The sequence below is a fragment of the Macaca thibetana genome, chromosome 1 (genome assembly GCF_024542745.1).
Source record: "Macaca thibetana thibetana isolate TM-01 chromosome 1, ASM2454274v1, whole genome shotgun sequence".
Taxonomy (NCBI): Eukaryota; Metazoa; Chordata; class Mammalia; order Primates; family Cercopithecidae; genus Macaca; species Macaca thibetana.
Window position 1 is genome coordinate 107,492,725 of NC_065578.1, and position 26,256 is coordinate 107,518,980.

Genomic DNA, 26,256 nt, shown 5'->3' on the forward strand with positions numbered 1-26,256 from the left:
ACCTTGCTATGTTGCCCAGGCTGGCTTCAAACTCCTGAGCTCAAGTGATCCTCCTGCCTTAGCATCTCAAGTAATAGAGAATTATTTTTAAATTTCTCAAATATCATCATGGCATTGTGGTTACGTAAGCTAATGTCCTTGTTTTTAGGATATGTCCAAGTACTTTATGGTTAAGTGTCATCATATCTGTAACTTACTTTCAAATGGCTCAGATAGACACACACACATTTATATACATGTTTAAGTAGAATGGAGAGAGACAAAATGTAATTACGGCAAAATGTTGCATTTTATAGGTGGTGAATATATAAATGTTCATTGTGCTATCCTTTCTAGAGTTTACAGTTTTCATAATAAGTTGGGAGAAAATCAATGGGCAAAGTAAATTCAACAGTAGAAAAAAGTAAGAAAGTTTCCAATTTCATTACAAAACTATAAAAACTGGAGGGGATGTTATTAGTTTCTGATTAAAAAAACAAAAAGATGCATACAGCAACAGAACATTTTCCAAGAAATTCCATGGCAAGTAATATTTTCTAAATTTTCAAGGGATCTTCTCTACATTTTAGAGGAGTTATTTAATTTCTTGTAGGGGTGGGTGGGAGGGGGAAACAGAATGTTTAGACTAAAACGAACAGTGAAAGACTTACTTTTCAATTGTCTTGATTTTACTCTATTTAGCTACATCTATTTTGGGAACATAATATAAAGATTAGAGAGAAAAATACTAGGATAATATAAAGATTAGAGAGAAAAATACTAGCTATTGTAATTTGAGAATTTAAGGTAGCCAGGTACTGTGCAACAAGCCAAGCACATGGTATTTGGGTGAGCAAAAAGAGACCCTGCTGTTATAGAATTGATAGTCTAGTAGGGAAGATAGAAATTAATTAAAAATGTATACAAATATATAGTTATAAACTGCGATTAAAAGGGAAATGTCATGGATACCTTCTAGGGTTTCAGTTGCAGAAGCTATATGAATGGTGCAGTCATTCCCTGAAAAGTGAAACACAGAATGAGAAACATACATATATTTTTTGTTGTTTTTGAGTTTGAGACGTTCTTAAGACATGAGAGGTTGAATGAAGGTACCTGTGTATGTCTAGAGAATTTTTTAAATTGTAACTCCACAATAATCATAAGTAGATTTCACTATTTGTGGACAGACTTTGTTCCTAAAAGGAAGGAAAAATAAATAGTGATGATCATCAAATAGTTCCATGAGAGCCTCTGACTATAAACTATAATTAACTAGAGATTTTCCCTTGGGGATCCTTGTGCAATAATTTATTTAATTTTATTTTATTATCTGTTTTAGCATGTTTTAACTTAACATTTAAGAAAGCTAAAATATCAAATTAATTGGTCTTTTCCCTTCCTTTGCATTCTCTAGCCATGATATGAGTCCCACAGCTAAATATGATCAGCTTATTTTGTCAAATTTATAAAAGGAGTGGAGTGACAGGGTTTTCCAGAGGCGTGACTCCAAGTTCCTTAAAGTTTCTTATGTCAGTGTGTTGTAAACTGTGTGGTTTATGAATCAGCAAAACTGCTCTTGGGAATATTTTAGAAATGAAATCTTGAGACTGGGCGTGGTGGCTCACACCTGTAATCTTAGCACTTTGGAAGGCCGAGGTGGGTGGATTGCCTGAGGTCAGGAGTTCGAGACCAGCCTGACCAACATGGAGAAACTCTGTCTCTACTAAAAATACAAAATTAAGCGGGTGGTGGCGCACGCCTGTAATCTCAGCTACTCAGGAGGCTGAGGCAGGAGAATCACTTGAACCCAGGAGGCAGAGGTTGTGGTGAGCCAAGATTGTGCCATTGCACTCCAGTCTGGGCAACAAGAGTGAAACTCCATCTCAAAAATAAAATATAGAAATGAAATTTTGAACAGTCATTATCTGGACACTTGTTTAGAAATATGAAAATGTCTTGGCTTTTTCCTTAATTTGCACAAGGTCTGTATGAAAAGATGCTATATCCATTTTCCCAAAAGGTAAACATACAAATTAGACTTAAATATTGAATTTTAAGTAAACCAGAAATACAGTTTATTAATTTCTTGGTGAATTAAAATCTGCAATATTCATAAAATCTATTTATATTTTTCCAAATGTTAATGATAACAGTCAGAGAAATTTGCATTTAAGTGAATTAAAATGCAATTTATAATACAGAATATAACCTGATTATATAATTAACCTAGTATAATTTCATATTAAAGAGTTAGAATATTTTGAAGCTTTTCTGAATTCTCTACTTTGTATTTTAAAAGCTAATATTTTAGTGCTTTATGTGCATTTTAAATTTATTTTTATTTTTTCACCTCTTCTTGCCATATGTGTATATTTAAAATATTTGAAAGTACTAATAGAAAACTCAAGCATTGAAAACTATAATTCACAGCAAAACAGTCGAGTTGGGGCTCCTTTTCCTTCTCTAAAATAAACAAAACAAAATAGAAAGCCCTAAATGCAATTTCATGGCATCAGAATACCTCAGTCTCCTACCAGTGTTGTGAATGGAATAATTACAAGAAAGTCACCAATGTAACCAAAGTAATTCAGAAAAATGTGTGAGCTCTTATACTTAAATTTGTGTTTAAAAAGACTGGGTTTTTCTTTTTTTCTCTATGTACTTTATATTTTACTTTCAAGCTCCGATCTACTAGAATAAAGAAAGGCTGACTGGAACTTCCCTTTACAGTCTTAAACTTATATGAATAGTATTCTTCTCCATCCCTCCTTTTTTTGCCTCTATCTTTTCAATTTATGTTGAAAGAGACCAGGCCAAAGATATTTTAAGATGTCTATGTATAGCTACATTATAAAGATTAGATGCGTTTTAAAATTGTGATTTAATAAATTTAACTATAATGATATAATTTATAATATACCAAACAACCAGTAATACATTAGATCAGTCAATTTTTCCAGTTTTTCAGGGCACAGAATTTTCTGCCATTTTATAAATTAAAGATTTTGATTACTTTAATATTTGGGGTTGTATCATACTTCTCAAGGTTATTAAAATGTAGTTAAAATCTGCTCTCACTGTAAAGTGTTAAAATTCAGAAGAATATTTGATATAATCTTTTTCCCTCTTGTTAAATGCCACGTTTGAATTTGCTGTGACATTAGAGAAATTCAACTTTCTCAGGTTGGGATAGGGTACTTAATAAACTATTAATGATGGAATTAAGTTGTTACATTTTCTAAAAATTGAAATGAATATAAACGCACAATTAACATAAATTTGAGTAACTAAAGTCAATTTTCAGACAGATTATCCGTTTTTTTCTTAATAGGATTAATAGAAAGATATGAAACATATATAATCAACTCATACAGTTTACATAAATGTGACTAATATAAAGCACATCTTGATAAATTAGTATGTTATCATGACTCATAATTAACAAGCAATTAGAAATTAAATTTGTTTATTTGAACTTCTATTCTAAAATATAGAGGAAAAATAAATGGGAACTGGATCCCTTAATAGCCCTATAGATAATAAAAATCAGAGATTGATTTAAAAGAAATGCATACCAAAGATACTTTGAATGCTTCAGATCTACTTGAAAGTATTTTGCTATTTACTTTTTCTCTCTATTTTAGAACAAAATTTATGAATAGAAATGTGGCATACAAATTGGAACTGTTATGATGTGTGTTTCATATTTCTGGATTTGGAGAAATGTTCTAGTTTAATCGTATGTATCTTACCTTTATTATTTATTTTTATCTTTCGTTTATTAATAGAGATAGAAGTATTTCTGCACACAACCCAATTAACTGGAAAAAGGTTACATAAAAACATGAAAAGTCTAATCCCACTATGGCCAAAATAGGTTTGCCAACATGGGCTCGGCAGGCAAGGAGGGAAGAGAGAGACAGGGATAGGGCAGAGGCTCCTCAGGAGGCCTTTCCTCTTTAGACCGCTTTTGCGGGGTCGCCGGGGTCCTGACCTCTAGGTGCAGGTCCTCCTGGGAGGAAGGGTGGCACCAGAGTACTGGACGCTGGCATAAGAGCGCGTCTGAGCGGCTCACTCCTGGCCACATCTCCCACGGCGGCAGTGACTTCCGGCAGGCACTGAGTCTGCATCGCGAGAATCTCACACCCTCGAGTGCCCTTTGGAGCCTGCTGGGGAACGCGCTCCCTTTCCCCAAACGTCCCTCGGCTCCCCTGTCGACCACCCGTCCAAGGGCCCTGGGTACCCAACGCGACCACGTCTGGCTACTCAACTCATGTCTGGCACCTCACCTCACACCTGGCGCCTCAGATGTCGCGTGGCGCCTCGGCCAGAGGTCCCACAAGGTGGCGCCGCCTCTCCGTGGCCCCGAGAGCCCGCAGGCGCGGGTGGCTGGGCTCGCGTGGGCTCCGAACTGCAGCGGCTCCGCCAGACAGTTGCAGAAGCTGGCTGACAGCCGGGACCCCCTGGTTTGCGCAGCCAGGCGTCGAGGAGGCGGCGGCGAGTGCCGCGGTGCGGGCGGGGTGGCCTAGTGGTCCCCGCAGCCTCTGGACCCAGCCATGCTGCTCTGGATACAGGACTTCGTGCTGGAGGCGGTGGCTTGCCAGGATGACGAAGACTACTTACGCTACGGGATCCTTTTCGAAGACCTGGACCGCAATGGGGACGGCGTGGTGGACATCACTGAGCTCCAGGAGGGGCTGAGAAACTGGAGCTCCGCGTTTGACCCGAACTCCGAGGAGGTGAGACCGTAAGGTGGCACGGGCAGCCTGGGGAGACGTTGGGCAGAAGGTGAAGCAAACCCTGCCCTTTCCAGAGCTGCTGTCAAAGGCCTTTGGAGTAAGGGTGGGGTTCTCCTCTGTGAGCCTCGTCATGCAGAATAATGCGACCCGGCGAAACATGTTCTGGGTCTTCTTAAAATAGCCCCTTTCCGGCCAGGCGCGGTGTCTCACGCCTGTAATCCCAGCATTTTGGGAGGCCCAGGCGGGTGTATCGCCTGAGATCAGGAGTTCGAAACCAGCCTGGCCAATATGTTGAAACCCCGTCTCTACTAAACAAATACAAAAATTAGCCGGGCGTGGTGGCGCGCACCCCTAATCCCAGCTACTCCGGAGGCTGAGGCAGGGGACTCCCTTGAACCCGGAAGGCGGAAGTTGCAGTGAGCCGAGATCGCGCCATTGCGAGATTCCGTCTCAAAATCAAAAAAAAAAAAAAAAAAAAAAAAAAAAAAAGAAAAGAAAAAGAAAAAAAGCCACTTTCCTGGGTGACAAAGACCTCCAGGGTTTTTTTTTTGCGGAGATGCGGTTTTTGGTGACTCGTTCAACATTTATGGAACCAGCACACAGCATCAGGGGCCATGTTAGCCTTTGTGCAGAAGTAAAGTACCATCTCTTTTCTTAGGGGTTTCTCTGCCCAGCGCAGTGTGCTTCAGGGTCGTCTCCAAACGACAGGCACAGATAAGAGCCCCAGAGCTATTCTCTTTCTGACATCCACACCAAGGTCTAGGGGAAGTCAGACCTTCATCCATGGGTTTACACTTCAGCTGATTGTTTTAGAACCTCACGTAAATTAGGAATACCTTCCTTTCTAGGCCAGTCTTGACTTGATTATTTTTAAACTATTTACATGGAAGTTTCAGGATATCAAGAAAAAAAATTATTTTATTTCTTCTCTTTCATTGGTTAGCAGTCTTCACATGTAACTCCTGTTGAATTTTACGAGTTATGTCTGAAGACTGTAAAGCTTTTTTATCGGTGAGTGAGTGTTTTTTTTTTTTTTTTTTTTTTTGGTTGTTGCTAGAAGTCCAAACCATCTGGACTCCTCTTTAGTGATGCTGGGCATCTTTTCATGTGCTTAGTAGCCATGAAAAGAAGTTTGTATACTTCTTTGGAGAAATGTCCAAGTTCTTTGCTCATTTTCAAATTAGGTTATTTTTTGTTGTTGTTGTTGTTGAGTTTTAGGAGTTTTCTATATAGTTTGTGTATGAACCCCTTATCATATATATGATTTGCAAATGATTACTTCCATTTTATGAGTCTCCTTTTTACTTTTGATGCACAAAGTTTTAAATTTTCATGAAGTCTAATTTGTCATATTTTGGTTGCCTGTACCTTTGATGTCATATCTAAGAAATCAATGCCAAATTCATTGTCGAGAAGCTTTTGCCCTATGTTGTCTTCTCTAAGATTTTTATAATTTTAAGAATTGCATATAGGCCATAGATCCATTTTGAATTAATTTTTAATAGGGTCCAGTGTCATTCTTTTGCATGCGGATATTCAGTTTTCCCAGTTCCATTTGTTGAAAAAACTATCCTTTCCCTATTGAATGGTCTTTGCACTGTTGTCAAAAATTATTTGACCACATATGCATGAGTTCATTTCTTGGCTCTCTATTCTATTCCATTGGTGCATATGTCTGTCTTTATGTCAGTAGCACACTATTTTAATCACTCTTGTTTTGTAGTAAGTTTTGAAATCAAAAAGTGAGTCCTCCTGCTTTGTTCTTCTTTTTCAGAATTGTTTTGGCTATTTGGGGTCCCTTGAGATTCCATGTGGATTTTAGTATGGGTTTTTCTACTTCTGCAAATTCATCATTGGGATTTCGGTAGGGATTGCACTGAATCTGTGAATTGTTTGGGGTAGTATAGATATCTTAACAATATTAAGTCTTCCAGCACATGAACGTGGGACATCTTTCCATTTATTTACGTTTTCTTTAATTTGATTCAGAAATGTGTTATAGTTTTCATTGCATAAGTCTTCTACATTCTTGGTTACGTTAATTCCTAAGTGCTTTATTCTTTTGATGCTTTAATGGCGTCGTTTCTTTAATTTCCTTTTTGGATTATACGTTGTTACGGTATAGGTATAGAAATGTAACTGATATTTTTGTGTTGACTTTGCATGTTGCCACTTTGCTGAATTTGTTTATTCTAACAATTTGTGTGTGTGTGTGTGTGTGTGTGTGTGGTGGGGGGATGGAGTCTTTAGGATTTTCTACATATAAAGTCATATAATCTGAAAAAGGGATAATTTTACTTCTTACTTTCCAAATTGGATGCCATTTATTTCTTTTTCTAACCTAATTGCTCTGACTAGAACTTCCAGTACTATGTTGAATGAAGTGGTGAAAGTGGGCATACTTGCCTATTTCTAATCTTAGAGAAAAGCTTTTAGCCTTTCACTATTGTGTATGATGTTCATTGTAGGTTTTTCACATACGATTTTTATCATATTGAGGATAGTTTTCTTGTATTCCTAGTTTGTTGAGTGCTTTTATCATGAAAGGATATTGACTTTTGTCAAATGCTTTTACTTCATCAATTGCAATGTTTGTGTTTTTTGCCATCATTCTGTTAATGTTATGTATTACACTGATTGATTTTTTAAAATTCCTCCTTGTATTCCAGGAATAAATATCACTTGAGGATGGTGTATAACCTTTTTAATCTAATAAATTCAGTTTGTTATCATTTTTTTGGAGGATTCTTGTATCAGTGTTCATGAGAGATACTGGTCTGTAATTTTCTTTTCTTGTAGTGTCTTTGTATGGCATTGGTATTGGGGGTAATGCTGCCCTCATAGGATGAATCAGATTTTAAAACTTTATTTGGAAATACTTGAGAAGTAGTGGGGTTAGTTTTTAAATGGTAGAATTTAGCAGCAAGGCTATCACATCCTTGGCTTTTTTGTTTTGTTTTGTTTTTAATTGGGAGATTCTTGATTACTGATTCAACCTCCTCATTAGTTATAGACCTATTCAGATTTTCTATTTCTTCATAATTTAGTATTGGTAGGTTTTGTGTTTCTAGGAATTTTCTATTTCATCTCAGGTATCCAATTTGTTGGCATGTAGTACATAGTACTTTCTTATAATCCTTTTTATATCCGTAGAATCAGTAGTTATGTCCCCACTTTCATTTCTGATGTTAGTAATTTGAGTCTTGTTTCTTTCTTTTTTCTTAGTCCATCCACCTAAAGGTTTGCCAATTTTGTTGATCGTTTTGAAGAACTAACTTGTGATTTCGTTGTTTTTCTCTATTATATTTCTTTTCTTATTTCCTCTATATCTGTTCTAATCTTTATTTTTTCTGCCTGCTAGTTTTGGATTTAATTTGCTCTTTTTTTTAGTTCCTTAAGTTGTAAAGTTAGGTTGCTGATTTGAGATCGTTCTTCTTCTTTTTTTTTTTAGTGTAAACATTTATCTCTGTAAACTTCTTAGTACAACTTTTTGCCATATCTCGTAAGTTTTGGTGTCTTGTACTTTTGATTTCATTTGTCTAAAGATACATTGTAATTTTCCTTGTTATTTTTTTCTTTGACACATTAGTTTTTCAAGAGTGTGTTATTTAATTTCTATCCATTAATGAATTTTCCAGTTTTCATTTTGTCATTGATTTCCGGTTTCATTCCACTGTGGTAAGAGAAGATACTTGGCATGATTTCAGTCTTTTAAAATTTATTAAGACTTGTTTTGTGACCCAGAGTATGATCTTTTCTGGAGAGTGTCCTGTGTGTCCCTGAGAAGAGTGTGTACTTTTTTTCCTGTTGCATAGTATATTCTGTATAAGCCTGTTAGATCTAGATGGTTTATTGTGTTGTTCAAATTCTCTGTTTCCTTACTTATCTTCTGTTTGGTTATTCTATTCATTATTCAATATGGGGTATTCTTCAACTAATATTGTAGAACTATTTCTCCCTTCTATTCTGCCAATTTTTGCTTCATATGTTTTGATGACCTGTTATATGCAAAAAAAAATTTGTAATTATTGTATCTTCTTGATGTATTGAAGCTTTTATTATCTCATAATTTTTTTTTTAGTTTAAAGTCTGTTTTATCTCATATTAATATAGCTATGGCTGGTCTCTTCTGGTTACCATTTGTATGGAATATCTTTTTCATTCTTTTACTTTCAATGTATTTGTGTCTTTGGATCTTAAGTGAATTTCTTATATAGAGCAGATAGTTCGATTATGTTTTCTCATTTTTCTGCTAATCTCTATCTTTTGATTGGAGAGTTTAATCCACTTAGGTTTAAAGTAATCAGTGATGCATCAGAAGGAAAGTGGTGGATAGTGGTGTGACCTCGGTTCACTGCAACCTCCACCTCGCAGATTCAAGTGATTCTCCTGCCTCTGCCTCCGGAGTAGCTGGGATGATAGGCGTGTGCCACCACACCAGGTAACTTTTGTCTTTTTAGTAGAGACAGGGTTTCACAATGTTGGTCAGGCTGGTCTTGCACTCCTTACCTCAAGTGATCTGCCTACTTCAGCCTCCCAAAGTGCTAGGATTATAGGCATGAGCAACCATGACTGGCCTTTCATTTATTTCCGCGTTGATTTTTAATATTTCCTTTTGTTTTTGCTAACTTTGCACTTAGTTTGTTCTTTTTCTACTTCCTTTAGGTGTAACATTAGGTTAATTATTTGAGATGTTTCTTCTTTTTTTATCTAGGAATTTATTGCTGTAAATTTTACTTTAGAACCGCTTTTGTTGTATCCCACAAGTTTTGGTATATTGTATTTCCATTTTAGTTTGTTTCAAGATATTTTTAAAATTTTCCTTTTAATTTCTTCATTGACTCATTTGTTGTTCAGGGCATGTTGTTCAATTTCTATGTATCTGTGAATTTTCCAAAATTCCTGTTCCTATTTATTTCTGGTTTCATGGCATTGTGGTCAAAAGAGATTCGATACTATTTCAGTGTTCTTTCATTTGCTGAGGCTTGTTTTGTGCCCTAACATGATCTGTCTTGGAAAATGTTCTGTGTGCCCTTGAGAAGAATGTGTATTCTGTTTTTGTTGGATGAAAGGTTTCGTATTTGTCTGTTAGGTTCATTTGGTTGAAAATGTTGGTCAAGTCCAATCTTTCCTTACTAATTTTCTGTCTAGATGAGATATCCATTGTTGAAACTGGGATATTGAAGCTCCTGAGTATTACCATATTGCAATCTATCTCTCCCTCCAGATCCTATAATTTATAAATTATGGTCTGCTGTTGGATGAGTACATATTTATAGCTCTTCTGTTCTCTTGATGAATTGAGTCCTTTATCATTATATAGTGTCTTACTTTGTCTCTTTTTAGAATTTTTGACTTAAAGTCTATTTTGTCTTAAATAATTTTAGCTATCCCTGCTCTCTTTTGTTTTCCAAAATAGTTTCAATTATGTGTGTCCTTAAAAATAACAAGAGTCTTTTGTAGGCAGCATACAATTAAATTGTTTTTAAAAAAACAAGACTTTTAAAATCCATTTATCACTCTATAGCTTTCTATTAGGTTATTTAATACATTCACATTCAAGGTAATTTTTGATAGGTAAGGATTTAATACTGCCATTGTGTTAATTGTTTTCTGCTTGTTTTGTAGATACTTTGTTTTTCTCTCCCTCTCTTGCTATCTCCCTTTATTGTTTGATATTTTTCTGTACTGGAATGCTTTCTATTTTTGTTTTGTCCTTCTACTAAAGATTTCTGATTTGTGGTTACCATGAGGCCTACATAGAGCATCTCGTATTTGTAATAGCCTATTTCAAGCTGATAACAACTTAACTTTGCACATAGCAAAGTACTTTTATGGCCCCTTCCCCATATTTTATGCTTTTGATGTCAGAATTTATGTCATTTTATAATGTGTTTCTTTTGACAATTTATTTTAGCTATAGTTATTAATACTTTTCTTTTAACCCTTGCACCCGGAACAAAATTGCTTTGTCACCATTGCATTCCCAGAATATTCTAAATATGGACCTGTTTTACTTATACCATTTAGCTTAGTGTTTTCATTTGTTTCAATTCATTAAATACCAACCTTTTGTTTCAGCTTAAAGAACTCTCTTTAGCCATCCTTGTAAAGCAGGTCTCATGGTAATGAACTCCCTTAGCTTTTTTTCTGGGAAAATTTGTATGCCTCATTTCTGAATTACAGTTTTGTGTATGAAGTATTCTTGGTTGGCAGTTTTTTTTCTTTAGCACATTGAATATATCATCTTTAGCACTTTGAATATATGTCTCCTAGCCTGTAGGGTTTCTGCTGAGAAATCCACTGATAGTTGTATTGGCACTCCTTTTTATGTGATGTGTTTCTTATCTTTTGCTGTTCTCAGAATTTTTTGTCTTTGATTTTTGGTGGTTTGATTATTATGTGTCTTGGTGAACTCTTCTTTGAGTTGAATTTGATTGAACAACTCTGTGTTTCCTCTACCTGGATATTGGCATCTATCTCCGATTAGGGAAGTCTTTAGCCAATGTGTCTTTAAATACGTGTTCTTGCCCTTTATTCTATTATGCAAAGGTTTTTGTTTGTTTGTTTGTTTGTTTGTTTAGACAGTCTCGTTCTGTTGCCCAGACCCGAGTGCAGTGGTACAATCTTGGCTCACTGCAAGCTCCACCTCCCGGGTTCACACCATTCTCCTGCCTCAGCCTCCCAAGTAGCTGGGACTACAGGCACCCACCACCATGCCCCAGTAATTTTTTTGTATTTTTAGTAGAGACAGGGTTTCACCATGTTAGCCAGGATGGTCTCGATCTCCTGACCTTATGATCCAGCCGCCTTGGCCTCCCAAAGTGCTGGGATTACAGGTATGTGCCACTGTACCTGGCCAGGTTTGATCTTTTGATGGTGTCCATAGTTCCTATAGGTTTTCTTCATTGTTTTTCAGTCTTTTGTCTTCTTGTTCCTCTGAGTGGATAATTTCAAATTTTCTATTTGTTGGCCCATTGATTTCATCAGAAGAAAGATGGAGTCTGTTGTTAATAATTTTTACTGAATTTTTCAGTCCAGTGATTGTATTCTTCATCTCTAGGATTTCTACTTGATTCTTTTTAATGTTTTTATTTTATTGCTGAGCTTCTTACTTTGTGTATTGTTTTGCCAAATGTCATTAAATGTTATATTTGTATACTCTTGTGTTGATCTTTTAGAGGATTATTTTGAATTCTTTGTCAGTAATTTCATAGATCTTCTTTTCTTTGGTGTCTATCATTGGCACTTTATTAGTTTCTTTTGGAGGCGTTATGATTCCTTGATATTTTGTAATCCTTGTGTTCTTGTATTGTTATCTGCACATTTGCAAGACAGCCCCTCTTCTGTGCTTAAAGTTGTTTTGAGGCAGCGATAAATCTTTGCTATTTAGTCCAGCCTTTGATTCTGGAAGGACCAGCTGGTGATGACTCCTGGCAGGCAGAGCTTATTGTGGGTTCTCTAGTTGGTTGAGATGTTGCCTTTGCTCTGATATCATCTGATATCCACATCTGGTATCAGATACTGGCTGGCTTGCACTATCTGATGAGACCACTGGCTGGGCTCTGGTCAGGCCAGTCACAATGTATTCTTTTAATGAACAATTTCACTATTTGGGTTCTTTAGTTGGACAGGACCATAAGCTGGGCTCTGAGTTTAAGCAGAGTTGCTGCTCATGATAGGTGGGACTAGGGGCAATGTTCCTTAGAAATGCATGATTGAGGATTGTTTCCCTGTAAGGGTGAATCCATGGGATGGGCTTTTGGTAGGGTATGACTGCTGCTTGACTTACGTAGTCAAGCTGGTTTTGTCCCTTTGCTTCTTTGAAATGGGTACGGGTAGGCATCTCCCTGCCTGGTTGGGGTCACTGGGAGCCTCTGAGGCTGGGCATGAAGACTAGTTGTCTTGGGACCCAAGCTAGGTCCCCCTGTGTTTCTGAAGGTTAGCACCGTGGGTTATGAAGTTTGCTGGTATCTTTGATTGGGTGCCACAGCTGGCAGGAACACAGAGGTATCACCAAGATTCATGGTGCTCGTACTATGACCACTGCCTCCTTTCTTTGTTTCTACCTGACTCCAGTGGTCAAACCATGCCATTTTCCTTATTTTCTCTGTGAGATGAGACTGGAGTGGGCTTCCTGAGAAGAATCTCAAAATGCTAGGGAAGCTGGATGACTGTTTCCGGTCCTCTTTTCCCTGGTAGAAACCCTGGGCCTAGGGAAATCGTTTGTCTAGTGTTGTGTTGACTTGGGGAGAGGCTGGTGGTGTGGTCAAAGTAAGACAAGTCTTCTTATTCTTCTATTCAGTTTTCATTCAGTTCTTTGGATCACACAGACATCTCAGGCTTGTTTGTAAGTGTTGGAGTTTACAAAAAGATGTTCTGGTCTGTGTATAGTTCCTAGTTGAAGTTTCTTGGAGGGGAACTGGAGCATGAGATTTCCTTTTCCACCATCTTGCTGATGTCATGCTTAAGAAATTTATTTTAAAATAAAAACTTATAATTGCTGTAAATGGAAAATGAGTAGATTACAAGTTAGCATAAAATAAACAAATTGAAAACAAATGAGTATTATTAAATTTTGGCTAATTATTATACAGATACACCTCAGTTTACAATGGGGTTATGTCCTGATAAACCCATCATAAGTTAAAGATATCGTAAGTTAAAATGCATTTAATACTCTAAGAAACCCATTGTAAAGTTGAGAAAAAGCAAACTGTTTTAAGTTGGGGATTGTCTGTATTGTCTGATAAAGGTGAGCCCGAGGCTTATACTCTGATTTTTTTCTGTAAGAAGTTGCCAGTATTGAGGTATTTTAGCACAAAATTGATATGTTATCCATGATATAATCAGAGGATTGAAAGAAAATTGGAACAGGAATAATTTCCTCACACTGTAATTTAGTGTTATTTAACTATTTTCACATATGCACCATATATACTCCACTCATTGGGAAATTCCTGCAGAATTAATTTGAAATCCTTTTTGTGGCATGTAAATCCTTTCATGATCTCTCCCTTGCCTGCCTTATCTTCTACATTTTTCCCTTGCATTTTCTCCTTAGCAAATTGGATAAGGGATTATTACAATGATTAAATGAGTTCATTCATATAAAACACTTAGAAATGCTCAATAAATATTAGCTGTTACTATCATCACTATTATTATTATTATGTTCTTCTAATTAGCATATATTCTGCCTCTTTGCAAACACTGTCACCTATTCCTGGAACATCCTGTCCCATTTATTTGTACAGCTATTTTTCTCTATAAGTCTCAGCTCAAGCGCTCTTCCTCTGTGAAGGCTCTCCTGAAATACACAAACCTCCCTGTACCTTGAATACATTCCCTTAGGTCAGCTAACACATTGCCTTTGGTTATATACATGGTTTCTACTGGTCTGTAACTTCCTTCAGGGCAGAAACTGTATCTTCTTGTCTTTTAATCCCTAGCACCTCACCTAATCAGACAGTGGCCATTGCCTACAGTATTTATTTTTTAATTCAATTAAAATGTATTAAGGGCTTATATATGCCATACTTTATGCTGGATATTGATGGTCCAAAGATGAAAAAATGGTCTAGAGGTAGAAGTTTACTGAAAATTGATTTGCATTACAAATATTAATTTTTTATTTAAAAAAGCATAAGGCTCCAGTGGGACTTGAACATACACTCTCACTTTATAAGGCTAAGTCTCAGACCATTATGCTGAGAGACACACTAGAATTCTACATAATTTTTTTCTTAGTTAACAGATTTTTTAGGTCTCCAATGGCAAAGGCTGTGTATCTGAGTGTTATTATCCCTTTCAGGTACTTGGCATTAATAGTTTATCTCAGGTAAATAATTACTAATAAGATTCATAATTATTTGAAATGGCATTGTGGCTGCTTAATCTACTATTGCACAAATTAAAAAATCACTTAATATACATAGCCTGTAGCTGTGACTGAAAAGCTAGGATAATGGATGCTGATGGAAATCATAATTAGTATGAGTGAAATGTGTACATGTTAACATGGTATAGTAGCTTTATTTATGATACATCTGTGCAATGAGTTTCTTCTTTTTTGTAGATCATTTTTAAGTCTGGAGATACCAACGATGATTTAGTATTGGACTTTGGAGAATTTATGCGGTATCTTCAAGACCATGAGAAGAAAATGAGGCTGGCATTTAATAGTCTGGACAAAAATAATGATGGTATGTGTGTTTTTTAAACTACAGTTAATTTAATATGAATATAACTGTCAGTCTAAAGGGCACTTTTAATAGCCTTTAATTTACTCTTACTATCAAAGATTTGGTTATTTCTGCTAGTTGTTCGGCACTAATTTTTAAATTTCTAAGAATAATACATAAACTATATTTATTAGTACTATAATTCCTATGTGGTTACCATCTTTTTAATAAAATAATTTTTCAGAAGCCTGTGACTTCTAAATTTAAAATTTCTTTGGTTAGTGAGTAGTGTTTTCCATTTTTTGCAATATATGAGCTAAAAGTATTATGATAATTAAAAAATGACATTTGTTATTTTTGTGATGACTATAAAAATGTATTGGTTGCAGGAAAGTTAGAAAACACAAAAATGTCCCGAAAGAAAGTAAAGGTTACTTATAACCCTGCTATCTAGAGACCAATTTTAACATTTTGATACATTTTAATGTTTCCTTCTAGACTTTTTTCTCTGTTTCTTTCTGCCTGCCTTTCTCTTTAAATGAAATTGCAGTCAAACTGCATGTATAGTTTGGTATCTTCCTTTTTTCTTTTAATGCTATATTGTAAGCATTTTCACTTTATTTAATATTCTTCCCTCTGGTCCTTTCAGGCATTATTCTTCCTCTTGGGACTCTCCCGGTTCATCACGTGTTTATATGTGTTAAACAGTAGTAGTAGAGAAGATTCTTTTTTTTTTTTTTTTTTTTTTTTTTTGAGATGGAGTCTCGCTCTGTTGCTCAGGCTAGAGTGCAGTGGCGCGATCTCGGCTCACTGCAAGCTCTGCCTCCTGGGTTTGTGCCATTCTCCTGCCTCAGCCTCCCAAGTAGCTGGGACTACAGGTGCCCACCACCACGCCCGGGTAATTTTTTGTATTTTTAGTAGAGACGGGGTTTCACCCTGTTAGCCAGGATGGGAGAAGATTCATTTTTAATGACCCCTGCCCAGTTGCCTAGAAGGATTTCCAGGCCTTATGCCGATAATGGAGGCAAGTGGATGCATGTGGGCTGGTCTACTATCAAATTCACTCGTTAGAAGGATGCAAGGCCCCATGTGAACTGACCTGGTTAACTTCTTTCACTGTATTAGTCCGTTCTCATGCTGCTAATAAGGATATACTTGAGAGTGGGTAATTTATAAAGGAAAGAGGTCTAATGGACTCACAGTTCCACATGACTGAGGAGGCCTCACAATCATGGCTGAAGGCGAATGAGGGGCAAAGTCACATCTTACATGGTGGCAGGCAGGAGAGCTTGTGTGGGGAACTCTCATTTATAAAACCATCAGATCTCATGAGACTTAATCACTACCATGAGAACAGTATGGGGGAAACTGCCCTCATGATTCAGTTATCACCACCTGGCCCTGCCCCTGACACGTGGGGATTGTTACAATTCAAGGTGAGATTTGGGTGGGGACACAAGCCAAACCATATTAATCACCAAGAAAGCATCTAAACCCCTGCTGTGTTCTGTCAAAATGTCCATGGAATGCTGTTGCAAATATGTGAATGAAGTAATTATCATTAAGGTTCTTTTTTTGGATAGAGCTTTCTGGGGATTGAGGAAATGGAGGGAATGGAACTAACATTTACTGAACTCTCCTACTTGCCATATTTGTTCTACCTATTTTACCTTCTACATCTTATTTTTATCTCACACAATCATCACAGCAGCTACATTTTATAATTGAGAACTCTAAAGCTTAGGAAGGCTCAATAATTTTGCTTACGTTTGGTATCCCAATGACCAAAACCTCTCAGGATTCATGCCCTTTTGTTGCCATGTGCCACACTGACCTGAGCTTGGCCATTTAGCTTACTTTAGCCCTTGGAACATAAGCAAATCTTGATACAAGTACTTGTACATTGGGGCTTGTCTTCTTGAGTGCTGTCTCTTGAACACTGTAAACCACCAGAAAAAAGACTAGCTGACATGGGATTATTTTGGTGCTTCTTCACCAGCTGGAAACCTTTGTGGCTGATGGCGCCTTTGCCCAAGTTTTGCTTGTGCCCACTGGGCTTGCTCTGCCCACTTGGGCTGGCAGGCTACATTCAGCTTGTGCTGCTGGCCTGGATCCCGCACCTGCTGGCTCTGCACTCAGCCCATGACTAGTCCAGGCATGCTGCCTTGAATGCCTTCCACCTTGGGCACCAGTGTCTAGATAAGGGGGATGCAGTAGCACTTGGCAACTCAGGGAAGACAGCAATTGCAGAGCCCCAAGATGTGTTACAGCCTTTTGCTCGGGGAGTCCTGAGCACTGGCCACCAGGAAACGTTACAGCTTGTTTGTGTTACAGCTTATTTGTTCCTGCCATCCACCCACTTTGGCAAATGGGGGCCTGTCACAGCTTGTTTGGTCCCACCACCCTGCTCCAGTCATGGCTCCTGGGCTGGCCCAGCCCTGCTGCTGCGGCTTCCCATCACATAGGGTGGCAGCCCATTGCTGGGGAGAAGGGTTACTGTGTTATAGCTCTGACTTGGGGAATTCTGAGGTCTGGACCCCCAGAAGCATTGTTGCTCTTCATTCCCATAGTCGGGCAAATGGGAGCATGTCACTGCCTGTAGCTCAGAGAGTTGGCCAGGAATGTGTTATAGCCTTTTTTGCTCCTGCTGTTTGGCAGGCTCTGAGTTCTTGTCCTATAACCAAGAAGTATGAGTTTACATGGACACTGGAGAGTCAGCAAGGCAGGGCAGAATTTTATTGAGTGAAAGGAGGAAAGCTCTCAGCAGAGAGGGGACTTGAGGGCGGGTGGCCCTGTGTGTGGGAGTGGGCCTGAAAGTGGGTAGTACAACGTGTGGCTGAGTCTGGGGTTTCTAATGAGCTCTGAATGGGGGAGTGCATGCTGACTGGTCCATGTGCAGGCCTGGAAAAAGCACCATTTCATTGGGTAAAAGGCATTGAGGAAGTTCTCGCATTAGTCGTGGACTCTGGTAGCTCACTTTTCAGACTTTGGGCTGTCTTTGGTTTGAAGGTTGGGTTTCAGCGGGGACTTGCTCATTTTTGCCTGGGAATTCATCTGCCTCCTGCTGCTATCATAGCTACCCAGGGGGAGAGATCACCTGGAGACAGCTACCCAGTGAGTCCTTAACTGTTCTATATTCTCATCTGAGGTGACAGACATGTGATTGAAGTAATCTTGGCCAGCTGCAGTGGAACCAATAGTTGATTAAATTTACATGAATGACCAAGACAAGATCAGAAGAAGAACCAACCAACTGAGCCAACAAGTTTAACCAAACTGAGATTGCATATTCATAACTAAATATAGTCTTTGTAAGCCACTAAATTTTGGGGTGATTTGTAACTTAGCAATAGATCACTGGTACGGGAATGGAATATTTTACATTTCTCCCTGGAATTACATTGTTAGAATGGTTGCAGTCCTCCCCTCCATCTCTCTAAATACTGTTATCCCATTCAATTCATTTCAATTCCATCTTCTCAGTGAAAGCTTACTGCATATAATTAAAGACAACACTGAATGTCCCTTTAAGCCCATAGACCTTGATTATGTTCTGGATTGGATTACCTATTTTTTTTCCTACATATTTGCCTGAATTCTAGGTTCTTTTAGGTAAGGATTACTTCATATATTTTAGTCAATTAAGCAAACAGTATTCGAGCATTATATATGAGCTAGTGCACTAGGAACTGTGTTAACAAAAGTCTTCAGAAACACAGTTTTGGGTGGAGTAATAAAAGACGTATATAGCTATACACAAGGTAGACTATGATCATTGCTATAAAAGTGATACAAGAAGAACTTAATTGTGTCCAGGCACAATTAAGATTTGTACTGGGTTAATATATAAACAGAAATGAAAAGAAACGGTTTCTTGAGCGGATACAATAGCTTGAACAAAGGCATAGTTGGGAAATTACCAGAGAAGGTCAGAGCTGATTAAATGACATTTCCAGTTTGTCCCTGACTTACTATTTTTTTGGAACATTTCATTGATATATAACATATACTGCAAAATACATAAATTATAAATGTAAGCTCCATGAATTTTCACAAGGCAAACTTGCAGCATGAAAATAGCATCTAGACTAAGAAGTAGATTATTACAAGCATCTCAGAAACATTCCTTTTTTACCCACTCCAAATCACTACCCCTGCTCTGCAGGTACCTACTGTCCTGATTTCTGATACCATATGTAAGTTTTCAATACATCTTAGTTAAATAAATATGTGTACCTTGCTCATACTGTACCTATTATTAAAATGCTTTTTGTTTCTTTGGTGGTCTCTTGTTTATCCTTTATAGTATCTCATTTGTGACTCTTATTTACTCCTTAATTTACCCTTCCATTGCATTTTATTCCTAGCTCTTCTATTAACAAACATGTAGCAGTAATTATTTTTAAATAATTGGTGCATCTATACAAATTGGTAAACTCCTTTGGGGTATTTATTAATTTTTGGATTCCTTCACATTTAGCATAGTGATTTGCATAGTAGGTTTTCAAATTTTAAAAAATTATTAAATTGAATTAAAGAGTATAGTATTTGAAGATTATAATGATATATAAGGCAGAGGATCCTGCCTCCCCATTGAAGAAACTTTGATTTCTAGGTTGAGTAATAGACCAGTAAACTACATTCTATGGAGCTTGAAATACTGGAGGCCCTTGAGTCATTGCAAAGAGTCTGAGATTCTATAGATGAATAACGGGCTTTGTCTATTGACCAAATAAGTAACATCTCATACATATATGTGTGTATAAAGGTATGCATAGGCAGCTGTAGTTCATAAATACAAGTTAAAGGTGTGACTAAATTTATAGTAACTTTTTGACATTATGTATTTTTCAACTAGGAGACGCTAAAGTTAATTTATTTTTACATTAAAAACATTGTCCTTATATTTAAAAATATTGGATATCCTCAACTACTTGCTTTATGCAAGGCAGGAATCAAAGTTTCTTTGGACTTGGAGAGTGATAGGATTAGATCTGTGTTTTAGAATTTGAGAAGAATATGCAATACATAATTTTCCCTTCACAACCTCCAGCATTGTGAGTGCAATGCATAGTAAGCTTATATTAAATATATTCATTGATTTGAGTTATTTAACATAGTATATGATGTGTTAAAATATATACTATGATTTAGTATATAAATCATATAGATTTGATTTATATATTATCATAATATATCATAACATATCATATATCATAATATATACATCATATACATCATATTATGTGTTAAATCATGAGTTTGGTGCTGTATTTTAAGTCAATTGTTTCTTTGAAAGCTTACCTTATAAAACATTGACTGGCCTTATTTTCAGGCTCATGGAATTGACTTTTTCAGTTCTTTCCAAGTCAAGAATATCTTATAGCCCTACAATTCCATTGGAAATGCCTGGGGCCAAATGTGGTTTGAAATTTAAAATTTGGATTTTAGAAAAGTAATGCAGTACATATATGATATGGGGACTGTGGGGCATCACCATGTAGTTATAAGTATGAATGCTTCTGCAGTGAAATGTGAATATTCACACTAAATTAGATAAGTAATTGACTAAAATTAACCTAATATCTGTTTAAGGTAGATTTTGCCACCAAATGAACTTTGGTACCAATTTTCCAGAAAGTTTGTTAGGCTTTGACATGTGGATATGGGATTATAGGTCAAAACATATGGGACTTATAGGTCAAAACCATATGGGCCTTTAAAGCCTTTTACATTGTAAGTATATTTGCCTTATTGTCTTTTCAGATACTTTAACTTGACATTTTTTCATTTTTCAAGGAGTAATAGATGCTTCAGAAATAATTGCTGCTTTGAAGTCTCTGGGTATGCATATTTCTGAAGTCCAGGCAAAAACAATTCTGAGCAGGTCAGTCCTTGTCTTTATTTTTAATAACTTTTTCTTGTGTTTTATACTTGATGTTAGGAACTAATTGCTATAAATGTGGCATTTCACCCCTTATTCTATAACTTGGTAAACAAACCTGCTTGTGTGTTTGCTCAATTCTATCTTACTTGAAATCTATCCCTTTAAGAGCAGCCTGCAATGTCATTCCCTAGGTTGACCATTTAAGCCGCCGAAACCAAATGAAATTACACATACTACCAGTGTAATGGTTTTTCAAACTGTTCTTAAGAGGGGCCTCTGTGTATTTGTGGGAGGAAGGAAGGAGAGCCAGATCAGAATGAGTTTCTGGCTTCCAACTATTGCTTGAACCAAACAGTTCTGCCTTCATTTGTTTTATGTCTTAAACTTTCAGGAAGATTTCTTTTGAAGAAGGGATTCCATGGTTGAAACCATTAGTCTCTTATAGAACGGGACAGAGACAATTTATCCTAAGGAGAAATTTTAAAAGAGCATGAGGGATGCGGAAGTAGAGGAAGGTGGAGTTGAAAAGAAAACCTTATGTTTTCTGGACGCTTTTACTCACGCTTAATCTGCCATTGTCTCTTGTACCTGCAAAGCACAAAAGCTTGATAGTAGTATGCTGGTTCTCAAACTTCCTTGGGCTTGAGAGTAAGAACTGTGAAGTGAGCACTTCGGTTAACTGTAGGATCCTCTGGAGGTGGTAGATGGGTTTTCAAACCCTCTTTCAGCTAGCTCATCCCTTAAGTTACAACAGTTTGGATTTGCCCATAATGCTGCCAAGTGTCTAGTGCTTCATATGCCCTCTGCATAGAATAGATTCTGACTGGGTTAGAATGACATGTTTAATGATATCTGTGACTTTAAATAGCCTCAAGCTGTGATATTCTAGTTTTTAACAAGGATGCAAGATGTGTTTATACCTTGAGAAGAACCAGATAAATTGTGGTGTGGGAAGTGGAGGAGACAGAAGCTATAATTGCCATGTAAGATACTACTCGAAAGATAATACTGTGAATTCTAGTGGTTTTATTTCTGTCTTTCCAACCCTTAGACCTTTGATCAATTAGTTTTTCTATTCTTGCTGGAATGCTGTTGGTAGTGATGGGCATTCTCTTTCCTGATCTTAAAGGGAATACTTCTAATATTTTACCATTAAAAGTGGTTTATCATCTTCGTCATGTTAAGAAAGTTCCCTTCTATTTTGTCAAGAGACTTTCAAAAATTACAAATGGGTTTAGATTTGTGAGGTGATCATATATATCTTTCTTTAATCTGTTAATGTGGTGAATTAACTTACAGATTTTTCTCTTTGTTGATTCATCCTTAGGATAAACACAACTTAAAAATATTGTGGTTGATTCGATTTGCTAAAATTTCATTCATGGCTTTTACATTTATGTTCATGGCTGAAATTGTCTTGTTCTTTTCTTTCTCTACTGTCCTAATCTGATTTTGTTTCTTAGATTACAATGACCTCATGGTGCGAGTTGTGGAGTAGTCTCTCTTTTTATATTCTCTGTAAGAGATTGAATGTAATTGGATTGATTGTAATACTGATTTACAGTATTTATAGGGTTTTCTTTTTCCTTTCTTTTCTATAAAATTTTTCTCATCTTTTTTCTTTTTTTTTTTTTTTTTTTTTTAGTGGTTTGGATTTATATACTTTGTTTCTTGTTAGTAGTTAGGCTTGAAATTCTACTATACAAGTTTAATTTAAAGGCTGAAGTTAAACAAAATCTTTATACCCTCTGCAAACAATAGACTTTAGAACACTTTTAGCTCCAGTTACCCCTCTTCTAATTTATATGCTGTTTTATTCTCTTTTTAAACTGAACAAATAGGTATTGTAATTGTTATTTTATAGAGACAATTTGATTGATGTTTTTATATTTAGCATCTTATTTACTCACGATTCTTCCTTGCATCCCACACTACTCATCCAGGATAATTTTTCTTCATGAACTGCATCCTTTGGAAATTCTTTTAGTGGAAATATATTGGTACTTAACTCTTAGTTGTTGAGCATCTGAAAGCATGTCTATTTCACTTTTGTTCTAGAAAGAGAGTTTTGCTCGATACACAGTTTTAGTTTGACAATTATTTTTACTCAGAACTTTGAGATATTATTCTACTGCTTTTAGATTGCACTATTAGATGGAAGATTGGGCTAGTCTTTATATTGATCCTTGGTAGGGGATTTGTCTCTTCTCTCTGTGTTCTCTTATTATCTTCTTTTTGTCTTTTAGGTTCTGTAGCTTTTTATCTAGTGAATAGGCCTGTCTTGCTTTCTTTTTATTAATTTTACTTCCTCAGTGTTGTTGTACTTCTTGAAACTATATGTTTATGTCTTATGACAGTATTAAAAAATTCTCAATCTTTATATTTTAAAATACAGTTTCCTCTTCATTTTCTTTGTCTTTTTTTTATATTTTCTACTTTCTTCTTTTTCTGTGCAGCATTCTGGGTAAGTCCTTCAAATATATCTTCAATTCCCCTCTTCATCTATCTCTTTTCTTCACTTAACCATTCTATTGAGTTTATTAACAATTTTTTATTTATAGAAGTTTATGTCATTTGGTTTTTTCAGATATGTTTGATAATTTCTTATAGTTTATTATTTCTTGATTGTTTTATGATTCTTTTATGTCTTAACATGAAATATATCCTGTTAATCTGTATCTTATATCTGACAAAATATTTTGGCTGTTGCTGTGGACAAAATCTAATTACATACTGTTACAAGAGGTATATTTTTAAGTAAATGGAAGTGTTAGAAGAAAAGGATGGAGAAAGCAAAACATTACAAAAATAAAAAGGGGCATTTTGTAATGATTAGGGATTTTATTTATCCAGAAGATAGAATTCTAAATTTGTATAGGTTTAATAATATAGCCCAAATTTATAAATCAAGAATTAATAAACGTACAAGGAAGAATAGATAAGCAGTCAATGATTATACTAAGAGATTTAACTCAGATTTCTCAGCATTTAATAGAACAAGCAGATGGAAAATACCATTAAAGATTAAATATAGCAATACCATCACCCACCATTACCTAGAAAGCATTCATAGAATATTACACTCGAAAACTGAAGAATATGTTTTTCTTAAAGCACACGAAGGATATTGATAAGAATTGCCCATACATTGGGTCATAAAGGAAATGTGAAATATTTTAATAAAGAACTGGAATCATACAGAATATGTTCTCTATTCATAAGTAATTAAACAAGAAATAAGCTTTCTTAAAATAAAAAATAACATTTTTTTAAAAAAGAAGTAACAGGACAAGTTTTATAGAAACTTGGGAGTTTTGTCAATCTGTGGATTTTTTTCATTGATATGACAAATGGTATTTTATAAGCCAGTACTCACAAAATTATATGTTGTTATGTTTTTGGAAAATTTGAAATACACTGCTGAATCGTACTCTAATTAATTATGAATTACTGATAGCAATGATTTATTCAAAATTTATTTATAGAACTTCTATAAACATCAGTCATAGCTGTAGCTACAAAAGATGCAGTTGTGAACAAAGCTGTGAACAAGCCAAAGTCCCCACTTGAGGGTTTCAGGCTAGTAAATAATTCCAGATGATTACAATGTAATGTCATAAGGCAAAGCAGATTGAAGCGGTACACATTGCTCACAGGTGAATTTTGTAGGGAATATTTAGTTTACCTGAAAATGTCTTTATGTAACCTTCATTTTTGAAGGTTATTTTTATTGCAGTTGCATTCTAGGTTGACAGTTTTTTTTTTTTTCCAGCACTTTGAAGTTATCACTAAAGATGTCTACTATTGGCCAGGCGCAGTGGCTCACGCCTGTAATCCCAGCACTTTGGGAGGCCGAGGCAGGTGGATCACCTGAGGTCAGGAGTTCGAAACCAGCCTGACCAACATGGTGAAACCCTGTCCCTACTAAAAACACAAAAATTAGCTGGGTGTGGTGGCAGGTGCCTGTAATCTCAGCTACTCAGGAGGCTGAGGCAGGATAATTACTTGAACCTGTGAGGCGGATGTTACAGTGAGCCTAGATCGTGCCACTGCATTCCAGCTTGGGCTTGGTGACAAGAGCCAAACTCCATCTCAAAAAACAAACAACAACAACAAAAAAGATGTCTGCTATTAAGAGCTGACTCTGATGTCAGTGGTTGCTTTTTTTAGTTCCCCCTGTATGTAATGTTTCTTGCCCTCACTTCCAACTTTGCTTTCTTTTTTGAACTCCAGTATTGCTCAGCTACTGAATTTCTACAGACTCACAGTCCTACAGTAGCTATTTTTGTCAGGCTGATGGAGTCAAGTGTAGCTTAGTATTCGGCCAAAAATTCAAGGTTACCTGTATAGTTTCTGGAACACTGTCCAAAATTTGACCTGAAAATTCCTGCCGTCTCAGCAACCCTGAGCTCCAATCTTTGTTTATTCTACCTACCTGTTCTTTATTTAGGCTCCTACTTGTCTATGCTACTATTTGAAGTGTCCCCAACCAAAAACGAGAATCAATGGAGAGCTCAACTTCTGGGTTTCCTTCTTTCAAGTATCACAACCCTGTCCTGTTTGTAGACCGATGCCTGAAAACAGTTGTTTCATATATTGTGTCCAGTTTCAGATTGGTTTACTGTGGCAATCTAAGTTCTGTAGCCACTATTTTGTCTTGGCTAGAACTGGAAATTGTACTAATCTTTTTGTTGGCAGAATGGAATTTGTTTTTTAGAATTTGTATTTACAATAATGCTACCTAAAAAGCATTTCACTAATTCCACCTTTTAGTCAGACAATGAAACAACTTAAAAAAATTGAGATGCTTAAAAATTGAGTAAATCCTAAATTTTCCATGGTAAAAAGTGAGTTTTTAAATTAATAAAAGGTTGTTTTAAAGTTGATTAAAAAGCTATAAATAGGGAGAAAAGGATCAGAAGTAAAAATAATATTTGAAGAGCCAAAAGATATAAAATTACCCTTCAATCAGTTTTATTCACTTTTATTGATTCAACAGATATTTATGGAAGGCTAAGTGTTGGAGATACACAGATGACTTGGTCTTTCCCTTCAAAATATCATAAGAAAATATGGGAGAAATACATACAAGTAAATAGTTAAAAAGCAATATGGAATAAAATCCACTAGAGAGGCATTCTGCCAATTACCTGATCAGCACTCCTTGAAGCTATCAGGGTTATCAAAAACAAGGAAAGAGAAACTATCATAGCCAAGAGAGCCTAAGGAGACGTGATGACTAAATGAAATGTGCCATTTCAGCTGGGATCCTGAAACAAAGAGAGGACATTAGTTAAAAACTAAGAAACTCTGAATAAAGCATGGACTTTAGTGAATAATAATGTAGCAATATTGGTTCATTAATTATAACAAATGTACCATAATAATGTGAAATGTTACCAATGGGGAAACTGAGTGTGGGGATATATGGGACTCTCTGTATTATCATCTCAATTTTTCTGAA

General features: G+C 36.2%; 1 protein-coding gene across 2 annotated transcripts in view; it reads left to right on the forward strand.

Moving 5' to 3' along the window:
- The first annotated feature begins 4,412 nt into the window (after positions 1-4,412).
- Positions 4,413-26,256, forward strand: part of LOC126929750 (calcium-binding mitochondrial carrier protein SCaMC-1-like) — a 72,942-nt gene continuing 51,098 nt past the window's right edge. Inside the window, exons 1-3 of one of the 2 annotated variants that reach the window (XM_050746423.1) lie at positions 4,413-4,721; positions 14,800-14,926; positions 20,705-20,792. In XM_050746423.1, the coding sequence (XP_050602380.1) occupies positions 4,539-4,721; positions 14,800-14,926; positions 20,705-20,792 (398 nt within the window). In that variant the 5' untranslated portion in view covers positions 4,413-4,538. The remainder of the gene's footprint in view (positions 4,722-14,799; positions 14,927-20,704; positions 20,793-26,256) is intronic. The other variant, XM_050746418.1, reaches the window with a different exon arrangement.